The sequence below is a fragment of the Trametes versicolor genome, assembly GCF_000271585.1.
Source record: "Trametes versicolor FP-101664 SS1 unplaced genomic scaffold TRAVEscaffold_4, whole genome shotgun sequence".
Taxonomy (NCBI): Eukaryota; Fungi; Basidiomycota; class Agaricomycetes; order Polyporales; family Polyporaceae; genus Trametes; species Trametes versicolor.
The window spans coordinates 1,977,467-2,000,340 of record NW_007360324.1 but is presented as its reverse complement, the minus strand read 5'-3'; the positions used below and the strand labels follow the sequence as shown (position 1 = coordinate 2,000,340).

The 22,874-nt window shown below is 58.0% G+C and overlaps 7 protein-coding genes and 1 non-coding gene across 8 annotated transcripts; 4 read left to right on the top strand and 4 right to left on the bottom strand.

Moving 5' to 3' along the window:
- Positions 1-70: 70 nt before the first annotated feature.
- Positions 71-5,877, top strand: TRAVEDRAFT_165650 (uncharacterized protein; the record flags this gene model as incomplete). Its single annotated transcript, XM_008038713.1, has 8 exons — positions 71-519; positions 575-3,031; positions 3,091-4,207; positions 4,259-4,620; positions 4,674-4,901; positions 4,953-5,031; positions 5,084-5,317; positions 5,366-5,877. The coding sequence occupies exons 1-8, from the start codon at positions 241-243 to the stop codon at positions 5,875-5,877; spliced, it is 5,268 nt and encodes a 1,755-aa protein (XP_008036904.1). The 5' UTR covers positions 71-240.
- A 484-nt stretch (positions 5,878-6,361) lies between these two features.
- TRAVEDRAFT_19290 (26S proteasome subunit P45) lies at positions 6,362-10,202 on the bottom strand (the record flags this gene model as incomplete). Its single annotated transcript, XM_008037821.1, has 16 exons — positions 6,362-6,420; positions 6,471-6,514; positions 6,570-7,064; positions 7,123-7,419; positions 7,477-7,892; positions 8,330-8,342; positions 8,401-8,595; positions 8,650-8,763; positions 8,815-9,191; positions 9,243-9,411; positions 9,466-9,763; positions 9,793-9,895; positions 9,946-9,983; positions 10,034-10,072; positions 10,124-10,137; positions 10,189-10,202. The coding sequence occupies 16 exons, from the start codon at positions 10,200-10,202 to the stop codon at positions 6,362-6,364; spliced, it is 2,685 nt and encodes an 894-aa protein (XP_008036012.1).
- A 244-nt stretch (positions 10,203-10,446) lies between these two features.
- TRAVEDRAFT_64093 (V-type ATPase) lies at positions 10,447-13,004 on the top strand. Its single transcript, XM_008038712.1, has 11 exons — positions 10,447-10,661; positions 10,717-10,836; positions 10,887-10,930; positions 10,983-11,084; positions 11,138-11,278; positions 11,339-11,490; positions 11,543-11,675; positions 11,726-11,746; positions 11,799-12,154; positions 12,207-12,726; positions 12,783-13,004. Exons 1-11 carry the CDS (start codon positions 10,487-10,489, stop codon positions 12,870-12,872), a joined length of 1,854 nt encoding a protein of 617 aa, XP_008036903.1. The 5' UTR covers positions 10,447-10,486; the 3' UTR covers positions 12,873-13,004.
- Positions 13,005-13,418: 414 nt separating this feature from the next.
- Positions 13,419-16,580, top strand: TRAVEDRAFT_19288 (uncharacterized protein; the record flags this gene model as incomplete). Its single annotated transcript, XM_008037820.1, has 6 exons — positions 13,419-13,882; positions 13,940-14,011; positions 14,073-14,482; positions 14,546-14,634; positions 14,689-14,926; positions 14,980-16,580. 6 exons carry the CDS (start codon positions 13,419-13,421, stop codon positions 16,578-16,580), a joined length of 2,874 nt encoding a protein of 957 aa, XP_008036011.1.
- A 775-nt stretch (positions 16,581-17,355) lies between these two features.
- TRAVEDRAFT_19287 (tRNA isopentenyltransferase) lies at positions 17,356-18,780 on the bottom strand (the record flags this gene model as incomplete). The annotated part of the gene is made up of 5 exons (XM_008037819.1): positions 17,356-17,609; positions 17,683-17,809; positions 17,876-17,960; positions 18,017-18,435; positions 18,496-18,780. The coding sequence occupies 5 exons, from the start codon at positions 18,778-18,780 to the stop codon at positions 17,356-17,358; spliced, it is 1,170 nt and encodes a 389-aa protein (XP_008036010.1).
- A 456-nt stretch (positions 18,781-19,236) lies between these two features.
- TRAVEDRAFT_28180 (PRP38-domain-containing protein) lies at positions 19,237-20,435 on the bottom strand (the record flags this gene model as incomplete). The annotated part of the gene is made up of 5 exons (XM_008037936.1): positions 19,237-19,817; positions 19,872-19,987; positions 20,040-20,196; positions 20,254-20,329; positions 20,382-20,435. 5 exons carry the CDS (start codon positions 20,433-20,435, stop codon positions 19,318-19,320), a joined length of 903 nt encoding a protein of 300 aa, XP_008036127.1. The 3' UTR covers positions 19,237-19,317.
- Positions 20,436-20,570: 135 nt separating this feature from the next.
- On the top strand, positions 20,571-20,671 carry TRAVEDRAFT_t59. The gene has a single exon. It is a non-coding gene; the product is annotated as a tRNA-Arg (tRNA).
- Positions 20,672-20,770: 99 nt separating this feature from the next.
- TRAVEDRAFT_165641 (5'/3'-nucleotidase sure) lies at positions 20,771-22,825 on the bottom strand. The gene is made up of 13 exons (XM_008038711.1): positions 22,784-22,825; positions 22,583-22,726; positions 22,279-22,526; positions 22,168-22,218; positions 21,978-22,114; positions 21,885-21,913; positions 21,667-21,822; positions 21,511-21,606; positions 21,370-21,452; positions 21,273-21,315; positions 21,130-21,221; positions 21,025-21,074; positions 20,771-20,971 (listed from the first exon to the last, which is right to left on the bottom strand). The coding sequence occupies exons 3-13, from the start codon at positions 22,377-22,379 to the stop codon at positions 20,838-20,840; spliced, it is 972 nt and encodes a 323-aa protein (XP_008036902.1). The 5' UTR covers positions 22,380-22,526; positions 22,583-22,726; positions 22,784-22,825; the 3' UTR covers positions 20,771-20,837.
- Between the last annotated feature and the right edge of the window lie 49 nt (positions 22,826-22,874).

The window sequence follows — 22,874 nt, the reverse complement described above, 5'->3', positions numbered from 1 at the left end:
AAGATGCGCGAAAGGTAGCCACGCTTTGCATGCGCTTGTCTCGTTGGCTGATCTCAACTGACGATGGTCCAGCAGCCCTTCCTGCAAGTCGTCGGCGCAGAAGACCAGCACACCGATGCTGAGACGGACGGCCACCGCCCCGCCTCGGCCACGTCCTCTCTCGATCCCTACTACTTCGGCGTGCACAGCCCATCCGAGTCGCCAATCCCTCCCGTCCCCAGCCTACCCAAGACTCCCGAAATGCACTCCTACCTGCACCGTGATCCTGTGACGCCCGGAAGGGACCCTGCAGCGATCGACAGGCGCACTCTGGTCGGGGTGGGTGAACTTGCTACCCCTCGCTGGGCGCGGGGAGCGCGTAACGACGACTCCGAATTCGTTCCCCAAGAGCATGTGGAGGAGGTGCAAGAGGAGGAGGGAGTAGATGGGGAAGGGTTTGACGATACTCAGGAACCGGATCACCCCGACAGCCCGTGGACGATTGAGGCTGTGGACGGGGAGCAGGATGAGCAGGACGAGGTCAGTAAATCTTCGTCGCTCCTTTTCCACTGACCACTGAACCATGGGTCCACAGCTCATGGATGTCAAGCCTCTCACTCGCCCCCTGCGCAGTCGACGATCAGTCGCAGATGAGAGTGGTGGCGAAGAAATCCTGTATCCTCGCCATCCGCACCTGCACGCTGATGACGCCCCGCCACCTCCCCAGCTGCCTACTCACCCCACCGAGGCTCTAGCGGCTGCTGCGTTAGATTCTCCCTCCGACAACACGTCACCACCCAGTGCGTTCGCGTCTCCTGCGAATCGCGCGAGGAAGCGTACCTCGGAGGAGTTTGAGCTGGACCATACTGGCGCGCTGGTGTCGAAGCATTCCTCAAACGCAACGCCAGGAACAGGGAAGGAGAAGGATAAGGTCCGGAGGCACAGGAGCCTGGGTGTCGGTATGCCTGCGCCGGTCACGCCCAAGGACAAGGTCAAGGAGCGCAGGAGGGACACGCTGTCTCTCAGCGTACGGCATTCGCGTCAGACCTCCGGCGGTGGCTCGTCGTCATCGAGCCACGGCGAGCCCCTCCTGGCGCGGCGCATGCACAACTCCGACTTCTCACACCTTCCTCCGTCGCCGTCATCGTCGTCGATCCAGCAGTTTCTCAAGCAGGGCGGGAACACCAGTAGTTCCGCATCGTCACCCCTCCACACGCAGCCGCACTTGCCGCACAACGTCGCCCATTCGTTGCTGCGCGGCACGCAAGAGGGCTGGTCCGATTTAGACGATCAAACGACCATGGAGGCGCTCAGGAAGCTGGACGGGCTGTCCAGCAAGACTGCACGTGCCCGGTCTAGCATCGGGGGTCACAGCAGGGTCGGTAGCTCCAGCCGACCAAGTACTCCTGCCAAAGCCTCCACGACGACTCAGTGGGAAGGTATCGAGGGCGGGCGCAGCAGCAAGCGTTCCAGCATGCATGCGTCGCTCAGTGGGAAGGAGAAGTCCAGAGACAGTGCTCACCGTCAGACTATCGGCCTTGGGCTTTCAACGGACGGCGTCGTAGATTCGGACTACGTCGTCACTAGCGGCGACGACATGCAGCATGGTTCTCCGCCGCCGGAGAAATCGACGAAGAAGACGGGGACAGCGAGTGCTCGGTCGAGCTTCACACCCAAGCGGGGCTCCAGCTCTTCGGGTACTTATGCCAGTGCCAGCACCCCGGCGACGAGTTCGCGCGACTCTGCCTCGTTGTCCGTAGCCACGAGCGCTACCTCCGTCTCCGCAGCATCCGGCCGGCAGTCTTCTGGGAAGGCCAGGAGGAACAGTGCAGGCAGCGACATCTCGGTGGGGCACTCTAGTGAAGGGGCGCCCATGCGTGACCGCGCCTCCTCGCATGTCGCCCCCGTCGACTCTGGAGAGGAAAGCTACGTCCCGCCAGTCCCGCCGCTCCCCAAGGAACTCTCGACGTTCAAGTCGCCTCTGGCGTCTCCCGGCATTGCCATTCCTGTCGAGTATAATGAAGCCCCAGCCCCAGTCCCGGACAGGAGCAGGAGGGAGACCTTCAATGACGTGACTTTCCCCTCCACTCTCGACGTGCCCCCCTTTCCAACGACCCCGTCCAAACACAGCTCCCTCCAGGTGCCCAAGTCGACAACGCCAACGAACATTCACAAGACACCCTCCAAGAAATGGAGCTTTTCGGGTGCGCTGGGCAAGAAGCTGTCGTCCACGCCGTCCACGTCGTCTATGCGAGATGCGGCTGCGCCCAAGTCGCCGGGAATGCCCGTGAGCCCGCGGACAATGTCATTCGGGCAGCAGATCCGCAAGTCTATGTCGAGGGAAAAGCCATTGTCGTCCCCTGCGCCAAAGCGCTCCACAGAAGGCTGGTCGCCTGTTCATTCAGACGCTATGGCCTCAGCCACCTCTTTGGCCTCTTTATCTTCTATGGGCTCTGCCCGCGTGCCCGGCTCTCCAAGTAACCCTGTTCCGCCGTCTATCACTACTTCCAAGACGCCGGATCGTCTAGTGGCGAGCCGCACTGAGACTGCTTCAAGCGCGAGCACCAACGTTCCTCCACCGCTGCCACAGAACGCACCGCTCAGCCCTTCGGGTTCTGTTCGCCGCAATCCGTCGACCAAGCGGCTCACGCCATCGTCGATTCCTTTCTTCAGGCGGTCGTCCTCGCAGTCTATGCAAGTGCCGCCTCAGAGCGTGCCCTCTTCGTCCGTCTCACCCACACTTTCGTCCGGGCCGCAATCGACAACTCACCTGCGTGCTCCTAGTGCGCTCTCGCCCACAAAGGAGACGAGCCTGTCGTCTCCCGTAGTGCCTGGATCGGCGAAGAAGTCCTCGGTGTTGAGCCTTGGCCTGCCGTCGTTGCTGAAAGGTTCAAGTTCGAGACGCAGCTTACATTCGGACAAAGAGAAAAGCGACGCGAAGAGCAGTCGCGACACCGCTGCTTCTTCATCCGACAGAGAGAAGCAGAGGAAGGACGACAAGGATCGCAGCGAGAGTAGGATCTCGGTCTTGATGGGCAGGAAGAGGGGAAAGGTGAGTAGCATTCCTCGTGCGCGTCTCCATTCCAGGGGCTGAGGAACATTCTTGCGCAGACCCTATCCTCTACTCAGCAATCGCCTAAGAAGCCGGAGCCTGTAGCCATGCCCCCGATGCAGATGTCAGCCCTGCCTCCGTCCACCGCTCAGCGTGTGGCCAACCTCAAGACCTCGTCGTCGTCGTCCTTGGCGTCAACGAACGGTAGCGTGAGGGCCGGCTCGCGGGCTACGTCACAGACCATGAGCTCGATGCAAAAGCTTTCGGACACGTCTCTCCGCCGCCACCAACCGCTTCCGACCATCGCCGGCTCTCCCTCGGTCGGTGGTAGCCTGCAACCCGTCGTGCGCGACGCCAAGGAGGGTCCTCCTATTGCCGCGCTGAACACCTCGGGCGTGCTCTCGAAGGAAACTCCCACCAAGATTCCCAGGATCTCCAGCCGATCGTCCGCCGCCAACTCGCCCACGCTCAAGGGTAACGGCGGAAGTCGGCGCGCGAGCATAATCGTGGGCACGTCCAGTGGCCTTGCGTCTTCGCGTGGAGCCTCCCCAAGTGGTGGGAATGACACGATGAACGAGTTTGGCGTGTTGGAGAACGACCAAGTCTCGAGCATCAAGGCCACCCCCTCCACACAACGTCACTCTGTCAGGGCCTCTCCGTCAACGACCTCCCGGGTGCCCCGCCAGGTTTCTACGACCGCGACGACCAATGGTACGACCATCCCCCGCAAGAACCGCGAGTCCATGTCGTTCGGCCTCCGCAAGTCCTCCACTAGCTCTGTCGCGTCCACGTCCTCCATTGCCCATCATGACCAGCCGCAGCAAAGTCACTCCCACCACCGCTTCTCGGCATTGTCGCCTTCGAAGGGTCTCAAGCTCCTCAGCCCGAAGATGTCCCTGCCCACTGCTCGATCGAGCAACAACAACTCGTCGTCGACCCCGAGCATCCAGCAGACGATCATCGGATCTCCGTCTACGAGCAGACAGTCATTCTCCACGCCGTCGCCCGCGCCCAGCTCAGTTGATGAGGAGGAGCTACAGGGTGACGAGGAAATGATGCAGTACATAAAGAGGCAACAGGCGAAGAAGCTGCAGACCGGCTCAAAGCAAGAGGATCTCGATGCACTGCTCCGGTTCCCGGAGCCGATACCGCCCGCCGCTGCACTGTCTCCACAAGGTACGCAATCTATAATGCCCTTCAACTAGCGTAAGCTCATTTGTTCCGCAGCCGTCTTGAACAGCGATCAGATACGCTGGCTGTCCGAGTACGAGCGCAAGGAGATCCTGGAGAGCGACGAGGTCTTTTACATCGGCGCGCGGAGCGACAAGAAGATGGCGACGCTGGACAACACGACGAACAACTACGGCTACGACGACGAGCGCGGGGACTACCTGGTGGTCGAACACGACCACCTGTCCTTCCGCTACGAAGTTATGGGCACCCTCGGCAAGGGCTCGTTTGGACAGGTACTCCACTGTCGCGACCACGGCACTGGGGAGTCGGTGGCTATCAAGATCATTCGCAACAAGAAGCGCTTCCACCACCAGGCTTTGGTCGAGATCAAGATCCTCGACAACCTGCGGAAATGGGTAAGTTTCGCATCGGTTCCTGTCCTCGTACAATGTTACTGACAATTCGCCAGGACGCGGAGGAAAAGCACCATGTCATCAAGATGACGGAGCACTTCTACTTCCGTGGCCATCTGTGCATCGCGATGGAGCTCCTGAGCATCAACCTCTACGAGCTGATTAAGGCCAACAACTTCCACGGGTTTACGACTGCTCTTATCCGTCGCTTCACGAGCCAGATGTTGCAGTCGTTAGCCCTCATGCGTCACCATCGCATCGTGCATTGCGATCTGAAGCCTGAGGTACGTCATTCATCATCTTGGTGGCACGCGTGTGCTTACAAGGCTGCATAGAACGTTCTCCTTCGTCATCCTGCCAAGAGCGCCATCAAGGTTATCGATTTTGGTAGCAGCTGTTTCGAACACGAGAAAAGTGAGTTAATGTCTCTCAGCTACCCTGGACGCATGTTGATAAGTTGCCCTAGTCTACACATACATCCAGAGTCGTTTCTACCGGTCACCCGAAGTTATCCTCGGCATGAACTATCATATGGCTATCGACATGTGGAGCTTGGGCTGCATCATGGCGGAGCTGTACACGGGCTTCCCCATCTTCCCCGGTGAGAACGAGCAAGAACAGCTTGCTTGCATCATGGAAGTTTTGGGGATCCCAGACAAAGAGTTCATTAACCGCAGCTCACGCAAAAGGCTCTTCTTCGGTACGTCTCGTCTCGCCTGGATTAGAACTCGGCATCTGACCGTATCAGCAGACACGACCGGCGCTCCTCGACCTGTCGTCAACTCGAAGGGCAAGAGGCGACGCCCTGGCACCAAAACCTTGGCGCAGGCGCTGAAGAACCCCGGCGACGACCTCTTCGTTGACTTCATCTCGAAGTGCCTCATTTGGGACCCTGAACGCCGCCTGAAGCCTCAGGCGGCACTTCGGCATCCGTACATTACTGCTGGCAGGCGATCGAAGGTCCCCAACCCCTCACCAAGTACGGCGAAGGCGCTCCTGCAGTCTGCATCGTCGAACCTGGGGAGCCGCAGCACGAAGGTCACGGAGACCCCGAAGAAGTCCATGATCAGCGCGCCCACGCCCCTCACCGCACGCAGTGCCCGGACGTCGGGGGTGCCGACCACTCCCAGCCAGTCGACGAGCATGCACGGTAATACCCTGGGCTCCACTTCGCGGTCATACCGGTCGTCGCAAGCACAGTCCATCTCATCATCATACCATTCAAGCCGTACCATGGTAAGCCGGTTCGCGCAGCCCTAAGCACGGACATGCATCTGACGTGCGCAACAGACCACTGCAAGATGATTCCACGACCGGGATACCTCCATAACGGACCGCCGCTACCCTAATCGACTCCTCGCAAACTATCCATGATATCTACTATCGTATGCTGACGCCTTCCGAGCTGGTCTGTTCTAGTTGGTCCTTGCTATCTCATACCCCATTCAGTTCCGTGTAGTTTATTCCCTGACGCATCCCTCATCCACGCTTCTCTCCTCATCCGCAAGTCGTGCGCTGTTGTTATTTGTTTCTGCCTGTTACCCCCATTATTTCACGTCGCATCATCGTCCCTTCCGCAATAATACGATGGCACTCGAGTGCTTCCTCTCGCATCCCATTAAGTAGTGTGATTACGGTTGGTTATCGAGTGAATGCAAGAAGTTGTCACGACTATACATGCGTCAAGAGAGCACCAATACTGTGTGATCCTCGGCCGTGTTTGAGTGTACATACTAGTGTGAGCTCATATCTCAATATCTCTGCCGTCGTCCAAGCAGCGTAGCTTGATGAAAACGTCGCTCCCTGTGAATACCGTTAGATGTAGCACACGTATCAAGCTACCGCGCACGTACCCCACCCATCCAACGACTTAAAGTCAAACGAACCCCCGAAGTACCTGTACAGACGTCAGTATTTACACTGACCCACCTGCACCCCAACGAAAGCCTTACCTTGCATACAGCCTGCTCATCGGCAACCCATACCCAAGGCCCGCGATGGTGCCCATGCCCATCTGCACCCCGCGCCCCGCCATCTCCGCAAAGAGCCCCCCGCCATGCCCGCCCCCAGAGCCCCCGGCCGCGTCGATCGCCGCGCTCCCCCCAATGTGCTGCGCAGCGTACGGCCCGCCGCCAATGCCCTCGTCGTCCCACGACGAGCCGCTCCCCTCCGCGCCGCGCCCGGCCGTCGTGAACGAGTACGAGAATATGCGGGACATGTTCGCGGGCGGAACGCCGCCGCCCTGGTCGCGGATGCGCAGGGAGAGGTAGCGCGCGGGCGCGGGGTGCGAGGCGGCGGCGTGCGGCGGGGCGGCGATGGTGATCACGACTGGGGGGATGGGCGTGGCGGACGAGTAGGCGTGGTGGCGCTGGTGCCATTCTACTGTCGCGCGGAAGGAGTTCTTGAGGACCTCTGTGAGGATGTACTCTAGGTGTACGGGGACATACCTGCGCGGTGTTCGTTAGTGCCCGTAAGTGCAAATTAAACCACCCGTGAAGCACTCACGCAAAAGTGGCGTCTGCGTCCCCGTCGATGACAATCTGTGGGCTCGCGCCGAGCGTCGCCTCACACAGGTCGCTCACGAAGGACCCGCACACGCCAATCATCTCCTTGGGGGAGCACATTGGGTCCACCACGCCCAAGTGGCTGCTCCCGCTCTCCCCGTTTTCCCCGCGTGCGAGGTCTCGAGAAATGGCGATGTGTTGCTCCGCGATGAGTCGGACCGCTATACGGTTGCGGATAGTGCTGTCCAGGAACTCGCTGATCTGCTCTGGGGTGAGGTACCGCGCGCACTCCTGGAAGCTGCCCGCACCCGGTCAGCGTCCTGCCCCGGACGTTCCAGTCAACAGCAGCACTCACCCCTTCGCCATCGCCGGGATGTCGTTCGCATGGCTCTGCACGAGCTCTGCGAGCTGCTCAATGAACCGCGCGTTATCCTCCAACGTCTTCACAGGCGGGTGCTTGATGAGGAACTGGAACGCCCTCCGGTGGGCCTGCAGCGTGCGCGCAATGAACGGGTTCATCCCCACAATAAACGGGAGCGACTCTAGCGAGCGCGCACGCATCGCAAGCCTTCGTGGGATCTCCGTGAATACATATTCGACGGATTTCAGCACAGACTCGGGCGTGAGCGGGCGAGCGAGCGAGAGCAGGGTGCGGAGTGTGAGGGGTCGGGGTGGCTGCTTGGCGTGTTCTTCAATGAGGCGGGAGAGCTCTGTTGGGGAGAGCGCGAGCTCCTTTGAGAGCTCCGCGTTGAAGTGAAAGTCATGTCGTCTCTGAGCAGAGGAACAGAAAGCAGAGGTGTGGCGGGGGCGAGGAATAATCAGGCCACCCAGTCGCTGAAAGTCCGCTCCGGAAGTTGGTAGTTGCCTTCGTCGCGCAGCATTTGCCGCTGCTGTCAGTCTTCTCATTTCGAAGGTCGTGTACGTGCGCGAAGGGAACGTCGACGGTGGGTAGAGAGCGGAGGTGGGCCCATTCTGTGAGGACGGAGCTTGCGGAGACGCGTCGCGCGACAAGCTCAGGTGACTCCGTGCGCCTCCCTGCTCTTGCGACCGGGAACTTGTCAAGGCACCTCCACTGGCTCACACATCGCTCACGACCGCTTTCACGTACATGCACACGATACACAGATCCAGGGTGCAAACCCGAGTGTCCGATAACAAAACAGCGTACATACGAAACATAAGGCGGTACTATTAATCTAGTTATACACTTGGTACAAGGGCCTGCAGAGAGAGTGAGCCGTCAGTTAATGCTCGTAATGGATCCCACGACATGACGTACGTGCTGGAGAACTTCGTGCCTTGGCGAACGACCTTCTCGACGGCGTCAAGGAAGTCGCGCTCCGTCGCGACCTTTCTCCTTGCACGGATGGCGAACATGCCAGCCTCCGTGGCCACCGAGCGCAGCTCCGCGCCCGTGGTGTTCGGACATAGGCGAGCAATCAGGTCAAACCGGATGTTGCGCTCGACGCTCATGCTGGACAACACGTTCAGCTGTGATAAGACTCCGACTATATCAAGAAGGACTGACCTTCGTGCGTGGATCCGGAGGATGTGCGCGCGACCCTCGGCGTCGGGTAATGAGAACTCGACGCGACGGTCCAAACGACCAGGACGCAACAATGCGGGGTCAAGGGTGTCCGGTCTACATGCGTTGTGAGGCGAGTTTCGCCATGAATTATTGGTCAAGGCTTACCGGTTAGTAGCCATGAGCACCTTGATGTTTCCTCGAGGGTCGAAACCGTCAAGCTGGTTAATGAGCTCCAGCATCGTCCGCTGGACCTCGTTGTCACCACCCGCGCCGTCGTCGAACCGCGCACCACCAATAGCGTCGACCTCGTCGAAGAAGATAATGCACGCCTTCTTACTCCGCGCCATCTCGAACAGCTCCCGAACCATACGCGCACCCTCACCAACGTACTTCTGCACGAGCTCGGAGCCAATAACACGGATGAAAGTGGCGTCTGTTCGGTTGGCCACCGCCCGCGCGCACAGAGTCTTGCCGGTACCAGGAGGGCCGAACAGAAGAACACCCTTCGGGGGGTCAATACCGAGGTTGACAAATCGTTCGGGCTAACAGACAGGTGAATACGAGGAAGCGGGTGATCACAGTAACCTACGTACCGAAAGCAGAGGTGTCTCAACGACCTCGCGAAGCTTCTCAATTTGCTCCTTGCAGCCACCAACGTCGGAATAAGTGACGTCCGGCTTCTCTTCAACCTGCATCATCGTCACGGACGCGTCGATCTTGGGAGGCAGGGGGATTTGGATCTGGTACTTGTTTCGGTCCACACTGACGTCGCGGAGATATTAGCGTGGACGCGCGTACGAAGCTCAGACTACGTACCCCACCCGCATACCCTCCTCGATATCTGTGGGCGCGACGCGCTCGCCAAGGCCGACGACGAACTTCGCAATCTGCTTGATGTTGATGACATACTTGTCTTGCTCGTCCGCTCCCTTCTGGCCCTGTACGGCACCTTCGGGGTTGACGGCGCGAGCGCGCTCCGCCGCGTCGGGGTCCACAGCAATGATCTTCGTACACCGGGCGACTTGCAGGGGATGCTCTTCTCCCATTCGTTGTCTGTCTGCGGGAAGGTCCCAGAGGTTGGGCGACGCAAGACCAGTGTCCGACTCCTTGACACCTATGGGGGCATTAAGGCAACGAACGTACCCACCATAGCAGCGAACGTACCAAGCTTCTCATTTATGCGCTTCTGAACCTCCTTCAGGTCCTGGTCGAGCTTCTTGAGACGCGCGGCATACGGCCCTTGACCCTGCAGCCGAATGAGCCGGATGCAACACCGGGGGGTACAAGTGGACGTACGTATGTCTTGAGAATTTGAATGTCGCTATCATCAAGGGCTAGGTGGGAGGTGAGTCATAGCATGCGCAGAGGAATGCATAGTACATACGCTTGATCTCCTTCTCCTCCTTGTCGTCCTTCTTCTCCCCTTCAAGTTGATGTCAGTACCAGAGTGCGTGCCATAGCTAGCGGAACGTACACTTCTCCCAATCCCTGCAGCAGCCAAATTAGCGTGGAGAAGATGTAGAGGCCTATGTCACTCACGCTTTCGGAGGCATTGCGTATAATTCGGTGGTGGTGGATGGTGGTGAAGGTAGGATGAGCAGACACGCTTGGTCAGAGGCGTACTTGTCCACACGAGAGGACGCGTCACTCTCATTCAATACGCGTAAGCGCTCTATTTCAGCGTCTACTGTAGCGGCTGCCATTTTGGGACAGAACAGACTCCATGCCAGTCGCCCGATGCGCTACCTGACTTGGTGCACTGCGTCAGTCGGCCCTGACCTCATTCAAGTGCGCATCGCAAGCGTTGCGCCTCCCTCTCTTCCCCCCGCTACACACCATGGCCGGCGCACTCCCCAACGCAAAGAAGGACATCCGCAGGATCAGAGATGAGGACCGCGAGTCGCGCTTCGGCCAGGTCTATGGCGTGTCCGGCCCTGTCGTCATCGCGGAGAACATGACCGGCGCTGCTATGTATGAGCTCGTCCGTGTCGGCCATGACGAGCTTGTCGGCGGTGCGTGTTCGCGTCAAATATATGCTGGTGCTTCTGTGCTGATTATGCACGACAGAGGTCATCCGTATCGACGCGGATAAGGCGACGATCCAAGTGTACGAGGAGACGTCCGGCGTTACGGTCGGCGATCCCGTTTTGCGCACTGGAAAACCGCTCAGTGTTGAGCTCGGACCTGGTGCGTACGCACGGCACCCTAGGAAATGACCTTACTGAACTACGGAACAGGCCTCATGGGGAACATCGTCGATGGTATCCAGCGGCCGCTCCGAGTACGTCTACTCCTGAGATACTGCAGATAGCGTTCTCATATCTTTGGTGCAGTCCATCCAAGAAATTTCCAAATCCATCTATATCCCCAGAGGTATTAACACTGAGGCTCTTGACCGGAGCCTGAAGTGGGACTTCAACCCCGTTAACTACAAGGTGCGTGCTGCCGCGCCTCAACTCAGTGTACCCATTGAATGTATCCCGCGCAGGTCGGGGACCACATATCCGGAGGTGATATCTTCGGGCGCGTGTACGAGAACTCCCTCGTTGACAACCACAAGATCATGCTCGGTCCTCGCGGGCTCGGTACCATCACGCATATTGCTGAGAAGGGCAGCTATGCGGTAGATGTAAGTTGTCACATCCCACATCAGTGAGAGACAAGGAACTCATACCTATATGATACCTAGGACATCGTGCTAGAGACTGAGTTTGAGGGCAAGACGACAAAACACACCATGATGCAAGTTTGGCCTGTCCGTGCACCCCGACCAGTCGCGGAGAAGCACACTGCAGATTTCCCCTTGCTTACCGGTCAGCGTATCCTGGATGCCCTTTTCCCGTGCGTTTTCATTACTTATCTGTGAGATGACATTGCTGACAAGTCGATAAAGATGTGTGCAGGGTGGTACTACTGCTATTCCCGGTGCCTTCGGTTGTGGCAAGACGGTCATCTCTCAAGCACTATCCAAGTTCTCGAACAGCGACATCATTATTTACGTTGGTTGCGGAGAGCGCGGAAACGAGGTGTGTACCTCTACTTTCCGCGTGCTGAATCGCTCTGATGTATCTCATAGATGGCCGAAGTACTCATGGACGTAAGAACTATCTTACAGCGTACCTTTCCTGCATGTACTGACGTTACTCCAGTTCCCCGAACTTACTATGGACGTCGGCGACCGCCAAGAACCTATCATGAAGCGTACCACTCTCGTCGCAAACACCTCCAACATGCCTGTCGCAGCTCGTGAAGCGTCCATCTACACCGGTATCACTCTCGCGGAGTACTTCCGTGACCAGGGCACCAACGTGTCCATGATGGCTGACTCAACCTCACGTTGGGCCGAGGCGCTGCGTGAAATCTCCGGTCGTCTTGCGGAGATGCCTGCCGACTCCGGTTACCCTGCGTATCTTGCGACCAAGCTTGCTAGTTTCTACGAGCGTGCTGGTAAGGTCACCTGTATTGGTAACCCCGTCCGGAAAGGAACCGTTTCTATCGTCGGCGCGTAAGTCGACTGCGTGATATTGATATGGGTCTGCAACTGACATCATTTACAGTGTGTCTCCCCCCGGAGGTGATTTCTCGGACCCCGTCACTGCGGCTACGCTCAGCATCGTCCAAGTCTTCTGGGGTCTCGACAAGAAGCTCGCGCAGCGGAAGCACTTCCCCTCCGTCAACTGGTCGCTCTCGTACTCGAAGTACACCAAGGTGCTGGAGCCGCATTACGAGACCACTGAGCCCGGGTTCGTCGAGCTGCGCACGAAGACGAAGGAGATCTTGCAGAAGGAGGAGGACCTCGCGGAGATCGTGCAGCTGGTCGGCAAGAGCGCGCTCGGAGAGGGCGACAAGATCACGCTCGAGGTCGCGCGCATGCTCAAGGACGACTTCCTGCAGCAGAACGGCATGAGCGAGTACGACCGCTTCTGCCCGTTCTACAAGACAAGCGCGATGTTGCGCAACTTCGTCGCGTTCCACGACGCGTCCCAGCGCGCGGTCGCACAAGGCGACGTCACGTTCGCAAAGATCCGCGAGTCTGCGGGCGACCTCATGTTCAAGCTGTCGCAGATGAAGTTCGAGGTGAGGCATCTTTATATGTGCTGACGCAATGGCGTGCTCATAAGTAACCTCCACAGTCGCCGTCACAAGGAAAGGAGCCTATCAAGCAGAAGATGGACGCGTTGCACAACGAAATCCAGGAGAAGTTCCGGCAGCTGGTAGAGTAAACGGACAGATACCCAACCATTCACGCTTTGTATGTCGCATAGTTTCCTACACTTCCCTGACACAACGCAGCTCGTACATGAACACACCGTACGTATATTGAGTTCTCGAAATAGTCTAACCTTCGTCTTCCCCTCGAGATCGGATGTGGCACAACCCGTGTTTGTTCCGGATATCGCGCCCGCTGCTTCCCGCTGCCCATCTGAATCCGTCGGCGATGGTGCAAACGTTCAGGAGCGCTAGCACACAACTCTATCTGCGGTCTGCTCGATGCTCGCCACCTTGCTGCGGATGACGATTCAATCTTGCGGGCCGAGGCTCGGGCCCTCTCCGAGCCTTCCACTTGCGCCGGTGCCGTCAGGGTCAGAGTACAAGCGCCTCGCCCCTTACTGCGGTCTAAGTGAGCGACTGCGCGTCCGTCCGCGCCGACGGAAATGAGCCAGAGCGGCTGTCATTTCGGCCTAGCACCCTCATAGAGTACATAAACCCCCGTGCGGCTGCGCGTAGCCCCACGTCCCCTGTCTCTCGTTTGTTGACCGCCTACCAGGATGCTGCTGTCACACGCCGTGCTCGCGGTCGTGTATGGCGGGCTGCTCGCCGCTGCGCTCCCGGACCGGGGAGGCAGGAGGGCGTACGCATACGCCGACGCCGACGCGATCGACGCCGAATACTACTACACGCAGGAGGATGCGAAGATGGACCCGCGCGCCGAGCGTGGAAGCTGGGACATGCCGCAGAGGATCATGGGCATGCAGCGCCAACCTGCCCAGGAGCCGCAACATCCCCCGGAGTTCCCTCATCCTCCGGGTCCTCCTCAGTCGCCGTTCCCGGGCCACCCGCCGCCCGAGCACCCTGACCATCCCCCGCCGGACCACCCTGATGGACCGCCTCCTCGCGATGATCCTCCTCCCCACCACCCTGACCACCCCCCTCCTGGACAACCTGGTCCCCCTGGAGCACCTGGCAACTATGAGAACCTGACGATCTACCAGTTCCTGGAAAGCCGCAAGGAGTACGTGCAGTCATTAACGCTACCCTGTCCTCAGCGCGCTGACATTCGCACGCACAGTTTCTCGCGCCTCTTCAAGGTAGTCAACTTCACCGAGGAGGTCACCAACACCTTGAATGATACCTCGTCCAAGTACGATCTCTACTTTTTATATCCCCTGCAAGCACTAGCTAACGCGCATCTCTCCCCGTAGTGTCACTTTCTTCGCAATCCCTAACTGGGCTCTTCCCCACCCGCCCAAGAAGCACCCGAAGGGGCCGGAGCACCTCGACACGGAAGGCTTCGTTCAGGATGACGTGCTGGACGCTCTCGCAGCTGCCGAAGGCCTCGTTCAGGTCCAAGAAGGCAAGGACGACAAAGACAGGAAGGCGTTCCTCAAAGCCATCCTCAAGGCCATCCTCAAGTATGAAACCTTGCCCACCGCAATCCCTCTCTCAGAGCTCTCGAAGAACGTCACATACGCAACCTCGCTGACGCTGTCTGACGGCTCCTTGGATGGCGAGGCGCTGCGCATCCGTGTCGGCTCGGGGCCTGGGCTCTTCTCGCCCCATGTGGACGTGAATGTCGTTTCCAGGATTCTGTGGTCCATCAAGACTGCGAACGGTGAGCGATAGTTTGATATGCGCAGCGCAGAGGGTCATAACTGACCACGCTCTCCCCGCTTAGGTTTGATCCATGTCGTCAGCAAGCCGGTCCTGCCCCCTCCGTCCATCTTCCAGATTGGCTTCCTGTTTCCGCAGTCATTCTCCACTCTGGTATGTAGAATTCCTGTGCACGTTCTGCGCCGTTACTCATACAATCTCGTGTAGACCTCTGCTCTGCAACGCACAGGTCTGAGCGATGCCGTAGAATGGCGCGAGGTACCTGGATCCGACGGAAAATACACCGTGGACGGCTCGCCCGCAGTGACGTTCTTCGCGCCCACGAACCGCGCGTTCTCTAGCCTGCCGGGGAAGCTAAAGTTCTTCCTCTTCTCGCCGCTCGGCGAGAGGGTGCTCAAGAAGCTGCTGCAGTTCCACATTGTTCCTGAGCTCGTCCTCCATGCCGGTGAGTCTGTCCCTCGCACTAAGCCATAATCATAGTCTAATGTTCACATACAGACTACCTGCACAACGCATCCGAGTCTGATGCTGCTCCCGTACGTCGTGCATGGACCGAGGATATGGACTGGGACATCTTCGGCGGTCTGGCCAGCCAGGACAACCGTGACGACATCCTAGCCCCCGCTCACGCTGCTGACGGGACTCAATACGGGAATATCCGCACAGGAAAATTCCCTGGTGCGGTACGGTGCAACTCGTGCCAGTCAAGCAGGCCGGAAGGCTTCTGGCCTGAGCCTACCGACGACCGCCGGGAGCGTCATCGTTCCCCGCGACCTGAGGGACAGTGGCCGCATAGCGGCCCTCCGCCCCCTCCCCACCACGGTGAGGGCCCTCACGACCCTTGGGCGCCGCGCCCTCCTCCCTTCGAGCATGGCGGTCGCTTCCCGCACCCGCACCCGTCCCATGAACATGGCCCGCTTCCGCCGCCGCCGCCCCCTCCCTTCGAGCACGGCCCGCACCCCCATCATCACCACGGACCTCCCCCGCCTCCTTTCGAGCACGGGCCTCACCCCCACCCTCACCACCACCACGGGCCGCCGCCCCCGGAGGTTCACTACCACTACCACTTCCACCCGCCCCCGCCTCCTCCCCCTCCTCATCACGGCCACCCGTACGAAGAAGGCCCGGGTCATTTCCCACCTTACTTCCCCGAGCATGGTCCTCATTTCCCCGAGCACGGTCCCCCGCCGCCGCCTCATCACCCTCCCTTCGAGCATGACCCCCGTTTCCCTCCGTCTCATTTCCCGGAGGATGGCCCCCGCCACCTACCCTTCGAGCATGGCCCTCCCCCCTTCGAGCATGGTCCCCACCACCCTCCCTTCGAGCATGGCCATGACTTCCCGCCGCCTCCTCCTCCGCCTCACTTCCCGGAGCACGGTCCTCACCCTCCGCCGCCTCCTCCCCATCACCCTCCCTTCGAACACGGGCATGGTTTCCCCCCGCCTCCTCCCCCGCCTGACTTCCCCGAGGATGGCCCTCACTTCCCTGGACACGGTCCGAGCCCGCCTCCTGCTTCTCCCCGCTACCCTCCCTTCGGGCACGGCCCCCCTCCCTTCGAGCATGGCCCTCCTCCTTTCGAGCATGGCCCTCCTCCCTTCGAGCACGGTCCCCACCACCCTCCCTTCGAGCACGGCCCCCCTCCCCCGCCGCACCACCCTCCCTTCGAACACCGCCCTGAATTCCCTCCCCCGCCCCCAAGAGATGGTCCCCACGGCGCCCCGGGCCTGCACCCGCCCACGGTCTCTTACAGCCGCAACATCACCGTCCCGACGCTGAACAGCAACCACTCGCTGAACGTGCACGTCGTCCAGTTCGCGCACACGATCCCCATCCCCGGCCACGCGCGCACGTTCTACCAGACGGTCACGTTCGCGCACGGCACGCGCGTCGCGCTGTCGGACATCCCGACGCGCAACGGCGTGCTGCACGTCGTGGACAAGCTCTTCAACCCGCGCCACAAGGGCGCGCACCCGCACAACCTCCCTGGGGCGCCGAAGGAGGGTGAGGAGGCTCCGCGCTTCGGCGACTTCGCCGGGCCCGAGGAGGATGAGTGGGCTGGCTGGGAGGAGTGGCTGCCCCTCTGGGCGGACGAGGAGTAGACGTTACGCCTTCGATCCCGCGAGTTGGGTATAACTTCTGTTTCTGGACTTTCATACCGAAGAACGTATTTTCTTGGCCCCGTTCCAATACTTCCAACGCCTGTCACAATATACACAATACCGTGGTCGTTAACCGAGACGAGATCACCTCCTTGTAAGATAATATAAACGACGTTGCACTAGACACCCCCGGGCGTGCTTCTTGATCAACCCACGATACTGTCAGGACGTCAAAAAGCTACTTTGTGTGCAGTAGGTATAGATACGAGAGTGCGGCTACACCTTGGACGTATCCGCCTCGCTCTTCGTAACTTCATGCCCGGTTCCCTGACGTGCTCCTGCGGGATGACAAGTCCCCTTCCTGAGCTCACCCCTCATGTACCGATGGTTTTTGCTGCGTAGATGCGTCTCCCACACACCTCCGTCCACCATGAAGGGTTGCTCAGGATCGGTCGTGCAAATCTCGCACACTTTCCGCTGGTTAGCGGTAAGCACTGCAACGGGACTGCCGGCGATACTGATCAGAAACGCTTTAGGCCGAAGGAAAAGACAACATACTCTGTGGGTCGGTCGCGCACCACGAGCATCTCGGCAGCTGTGGGCGAGAGGGACGGCGGATCTGGAAGGGGCTCCTCGGCGAGAAATCCTAAGAACAGCGTCACTTAGGGGGAACGTGCGATGGGACATGACTGTGCGCACTCATTGTAATGCCGTCCGCGACATCGAGCACGTTCGTCTTCCACGCGTCTCCTAATTCTGAATGCCAATAGGTCAATCATCCAGTGGTGCACAGGCCAATAATCGACTCGCCTGTGGCGTCCAGCAAGTACGCCGAGACCCTCGGCGTTTCGCCTTCAGCTTGGCTTGCAGCGTTCGCAGCACTGACGGCAGGTAAAAGCTTGTTGCGTATCCATGTTACTTGCCGTTTAGCGTATCGCCTTGTGCCCAACTTCATCTCTTCGACGGCTTCCTGGAATGCCGGTTCGGAGGGCTCCGGTGCGCTCAAATAGTCGTGGAACTCCTTGTACCCTTTGCAGCTCGGTCAGACAAGCAGGTAAAGTCGCGTTCAGTGAGTAATAGTCACCGATAGCTTGGTATATACCGAGCGTGTAATCCATGCGCCGCTCCTCTCCGGGAGTTGCGGAGTCGCTGACCGGCGGTGGCACGTTGTCTTTGGTCGCGGCAGAGGCAATGGCTCTCAGTGTGCGTAGCTCGTTCAGGAGGCCTTGCTACTGCGCCATGGTATATTTGTGAGCAGTCCGATATCAAGGGTATAGAACTTGGTTCTGTCGCACCTCAATCATCTGGTCAACTCGCTCGTCAAGGCGGGGCTTCAATACAACTGGCTTTGCATACAGCCAGTAGCACAGCGTCCGATATCTGCCGTGATGTGATGTTAAGAAAAGGGCCGGGTGCAACTGGCAGTGTAAAGGTACCTCGGTTTTGGGATGGCCTTTGACTGTTCCCTGATAACTTCGCTCGCAAGTCGCCGGTTCTCTTGGATGACGCGGAGATTCGTGAGCACCTTCCGCGTGTCCCGCCAATGCCACCGCTGTGCGACAAGAGGATCGAGCGCCATGAGAAGGTCGTGCAGCCTATGTGAGATCTCAATATCATCATCCGCGCGCGGAGCGTGCTCGGGAAGGTTGTTGAAGAGATCGAGTAATTCCGGTGGTAATGCACCAAGCGCGTTCTTGAAATTGTCCGATGGTAGAGAAGAGAGTTCCTTTTGTCCAGGGGCGTTCTCAGACCTGTCGAGCGAGGCCATGCGCTCCGGGAAGATGAGGTGCTGTATCCAGTATGATGTCCCGCCAACCACGATCGGGATTTGGTTGGCATTATGCGCGTCGTCAATCTGTTCAACAATTCGCTTGTATGAGCGACGTAGTCTACGCAGAGACTAGCATTTTCATACCGCCTGCATAGCATCCTTGATCCATTCTGGGCCTGTGAGCTGTTCTCCAGGCTGCTTGTAGTCCATGAGGAGATGGTCTACTCCGACACGCTCTTCGAGCGGGACCTTGTTTGTGATGACGTCCATCCCGACGTATACCTGCATGGAGTCCGCATTGATGATCCTCGCGCCGCGGTAGGGGTGTTTATCACTCCCCCGGAGCATAGACAAGGCTAGCTCGATACCGAGCTTTGATTTGCCGACGCCCGTGGTTCCGCATATGACCACGATTGGTTTGGAGGACATGGCGAGTCCCTTGGGTCTCCTGAGCAATCTGGTGAGCCAGCCGGCCTACAAGAGTTGTACGATGATCGTTAGTAATCTGTGCGGGTATATTTGCGAGGGCGAGTAACGATACTGACGTTGAAGAGCATTCACGGTCGACGTCGATGCCTATGCTTAAACAAGTTGCTGGTACAAGGACTACATCATCGAGCGCCTAGTAAGTCCGACTTTGAGCGTTCTCAGTGATCGTTACAGAACGTTGTCTTTCTTTGAAAGTACACATGCGAAGCAGGGCTACACAAAATGCGACTACCCGAATATAACAATGGCTTCGAGATTCTCGATAGAAGTACTTAGCTTGACACTCCCGGCAACAAACGACCTGTAGCCCGACATTGTAACCCAGCATTGCCACAGGATGCAACATCGAGCAGGGTGCAGGAGGCATTCAGTGCATCGGACTACTACACAAAGAAAGGGTAAACGAGGACATTTGAATAGTCATGCGATGCATTCGCGCAATAATAGGTACATGCAGTCTGTTGGTGGATGAGAAGATCAGCCCGTAGTGTCCATACGGTCAGGAGAGATGCTGCGACTACGTGAACGGAACCGCGCTGGTGAACCGCCCGCCGAACCATTGAGACGGTCGGGAGAGATGCTGCGACTGCGCGACCGGTACGGGGAGCCAGACCCAGATCGAGAGCGGCTTCGGCTACGAGAAACATACCGCGACCCAGCAGGCGAGGGCGACTTGCTCCCCCGACTGAGACTGCGGCCTCTACCTGGGCTCCCTGAAGCAGAACGATTCCGAGTGCCACTTGGACTCCGCGATCCCCCGCTTCGGTCGCTGCTCCGACTCCTACTGCGGCTCTTCTGGCTGCCGTGCTCGCTTTTACCCTCCATAGCGTCCAGCAAGCGACTTTTCCTCGGGCCTATCTCATCGAGCTCCTCGAGGACGTCGCGCTTTGTGAGCCGGGGTAGGATGAGATCGCATACACGCTCCTCGTTCAGTAGTTGGTCGATGAATTCGTCCATGTGAACGATAGAGTAACCGCCTGAATGAGGATGAACAAAATGATGTCGAACGAGACCAATATAGTAGGACTCACCCATTCCTCGATATCGTATCTTCCGATAGTCCTTGAGTAATGGTTCGAGGACTTCATAGACGTCGGCCGGTCGGAACGTCATTCGTATATAGAAGGCCGCCAGGGCGCGCAGATACCTGGGTTTATACTGTGAGTATCGTAGCTTCCCTATCATGCCATGGGACGTACTTGAACTCATCCGCTTGTAGATACTCCAGTAATATCTCCTTCTCCGGTTGGATTTGTAGGAGCTTCAACAGCAAGCAGAGGAATTCTGTTGGCTTCTGGTTGCCATAGACGCCGCCAATTGACTTGAGCTCTATCGTCTTGTCGATAATAGTTTCCGCTATGATCCCGGGGCTGGTGAGCATGTAACGTAACACGGAAGGACGTTCAGACATACCAGTCAGCGCGAAACAATGCTCCTTCCAGAAGACCGACTCATATATGCGGTTGCGGATGACAGATTCGACTAGGTACTATCAATTCAGCTTTGAATGTCTTCCATCTGTGTGACGGCGAGCAGCATACCTGAGGGTTCTGGCCATGGATGGCGGTCGCGCCGCGTACGGTGGTGTTGGCCATGTCGAACGCGTTGTTTGTGCCTGTTTGGTCGATCGCGCTCTCTCTTGACTGGCTCAAAAAGGCAACTGCCCACAAATTCTACTCAACGCCTCGATAACTATACCAGCGTGTTACTCGGTCTGCAACGATTGTCATGCTCTCGTCGTCTAATGGCTATGATATCAGATTCCTATAGCTCGTTCAACTGATCCGTGGGCACAATCTGAAGGTTCCGGGTTCGAGTCCCGGCGGGAGTATACTCAACACCTGAGTGAAGGATTTTTTTCATGCATCCACACCTACATGAACAACTAAGGCAGAATGATAGATACCCAACCACTCGTGTCATCATACGTATTCATCAACAAACAACGTACGCCCTAAGTGACTACATGACATCTCAACGCGCTCTGGTCACCGAACTCAAAGCAGATGGTCAGAACGGATGTTCCGCCGGAGGCGCTTTTGGATAGGGCGAGCGATGCGTTCCGGAGCATCGTAGTCAACCGCAAAGATACTGACGGCAGTCTCACATTCAGCGCTAGTCGGCGTCTCACCTATGTCCTCTTCCGTCAGCGGGCAACACCGGTGACCAGGCAACTGAACGTACCGGGGTCCTCGCGAATCCCGTTGATGTTGGCGTTGATCCCGCGAGCCTCCCTGAAGAATAATCATGTCAGAATACGCATAAGAAACAGGAATGGTGGCTTATTACAGGTCGTTAGACACAGGGAAGCCTGTGTTCGGGTCCAAGGTGATCTGGTTCACGGTTGCCCCGCCCGTAAGACGAGTGAAGGTAAACGGAGGCTACACTGGAATCTTAGTTGAGAGAGAAAGGGGACACTCATGCGTACGCACCGCGCTGCAGTTGCTACTAGGGCCGAAGGTAGGGATATTGACGCTGTGGACATGTGTAAGACGGAACATACGAGCAACACAAGTACGAGCCACTGACGTGAGTCCGATGCCTAGAGGAAGCAGGCGCTCCTGGGTGACGTTCACCTTGTCGGACAGTGCGCGAACAAGGTCGGCCACGACCTACGAAGTGAATGTATGAGCTCATATGCTCTGTAACGCAATTGAACACAGGACATACCTTGGCAGCGAGGTTGGCGGGATCGCTCGTCTCGTTAGTGTTCGTAGTGAACGAACGATGAGTAGAGTTTCCGGCAGAGAAGGCAATAGCAGGAATCTGTGGTTAGGAAGCGCAAGTCAGCTTCTTATCTTCTACAGGTACTAGAATAGATCTCACCCCGCGTTCGACGGCAGTGTACGTAGCGCCGATGGTGCCGCTAAGTGTATACAAGAACGGACCGTTGTTCTGGCCTTCGTTTGGACCGGACACTACCAGGTCGACGGGACTGCTTCCGAAGTGCTTGGGAGCGATAATATCAATGCCGAACACGACCTAGGTCACCCGACGTCATTACATTAGGTTCGGTCGTATCGGAAGTGAGTGAGGCTCCTCACCGTGGCCGCCGGGGTGCCATTAAAGTAAACTTAGGAGAGTTTATGAGCATATGACTCTGCTTGATGTCTGCGAATGGATCGCATGGTACCCACATAGGTTCGGGTTTTGGGAGTCTTGACCGAAGAACGGCGCACCGACCGGAATCGAAGCGAACTCTCCTCCAGGAGCAACGATGTCCGTCGTGGGGAGGACGAATGTCCCGCCTTTGCCTGACTGCTGGACAGCGGGACTAGCAAAAAATCAGCCCCAAGAACATACTTCGGGGGGAGGGATAGGCCTTACCCTACCAGAAGGACGTTATGACCGTCGGCCTTCAGAGCCGTGTAAGTGGCGCTGAAGGGCATAGTCAAGGTGTGCACTGGCGAACTGAACCGCAGTCGCGCTGGTACATACCGGATGTTCGCGGAAGCCCAGCTATCATCGTTCGTGAGCAGAACGTTCAGCGCCGCAGAACACGACAGTAGAGTGAACAAGGGTGCGATGTTCATCCACATTGTTGGCGGTTACAGAGCTGATCAAGCGACGGCGAAGGGATAGGTCGTAGCGATGGCAGATCGACCTCGCGCCATGAGCCCATTTATACGTCGGGCGACGTGCTCAAGATCATATTGAGTGTTCCCAGGGGCGTATGCTGCGACGCACTAGGCGGCGAACGCCTCTTGTGAGCTAGCGAATGAGTAACGCTGGTGGCACGCACGTTGTTGAGCTTGTCGGGGACATGCTCGTGCGGGTGCCGACCGCCGGCGCTGACCCTGTAAATTACGCAAACAACGCGGAGAACTGTGCTGATGTGAGGACCGGGGAGCGTCTCAGGTGAGCCTGGGGTTGACAATCCTGGGATCTGAAGAAGTCAGGAACACACGCTTCGACAGCCTTCGTATATGAAAGAACCGCTCACCGCAGTTTAATGGGTGGAACTTCTCCTTATTTCGTATGCCTCAACCGATGCCAGTGTGCGGGTCACAGTAAGCAGCCAATCTTGTTGCCGG

What these genes read in the sequence shown, in the direction of transcription:
- TRAVEDRAFT_64093 (XM_008038712.1), top strand. Translation starts at nt 10,487, where the DNA reads ATGGCCGGCGCACTCCCCAACGCAAAGAAGGACATCCGCAGGATCAGA. An exon ending in TGGCCGAAGTACTCATGGAC is followed by an intron (nt 11,747 to 11,798) that starts GTAAGAACTATC and finishes ACGTTACTCCAG; the next exon opens with TTCCCCGAACTTACTATGGA. An exon ending in TGTCGCAGATGAAGTTCGAG is followed by an intron (nt 12,727 to 12,782) that starts GTGAGGCATCTT and finishes TAACCTCCACAG; the next exon opens with TCGCCGTCACAAGGAAAGGA.
- TRAVEDRAFT_165641 (XM_008038711.1), bottom strand. Translation starts at nt 22,379, where the DNA reads ATGTGGATGAACATCGCACCCTTGTTCACTCTACTGTCGTGTTCTGCG. An exon ending in ACACTGCCGTCGAACGCGGG is followed by an intron (nt 21,607 to 21,666) that starts GTGAGATCTATT and finishes TCCTAACCACAG; the next exon opens with ATTCCTGCTATTGCCTTCTC. An exon ending in CCTCTAGGCATCGGACTCAC is followed by an intron (nt 21,316 to 21,369) that starts GTCAGTGGCTCG and finishes ACATGTCCACAG; the next exon opens with CGTCAATATCCCTACCTTCG.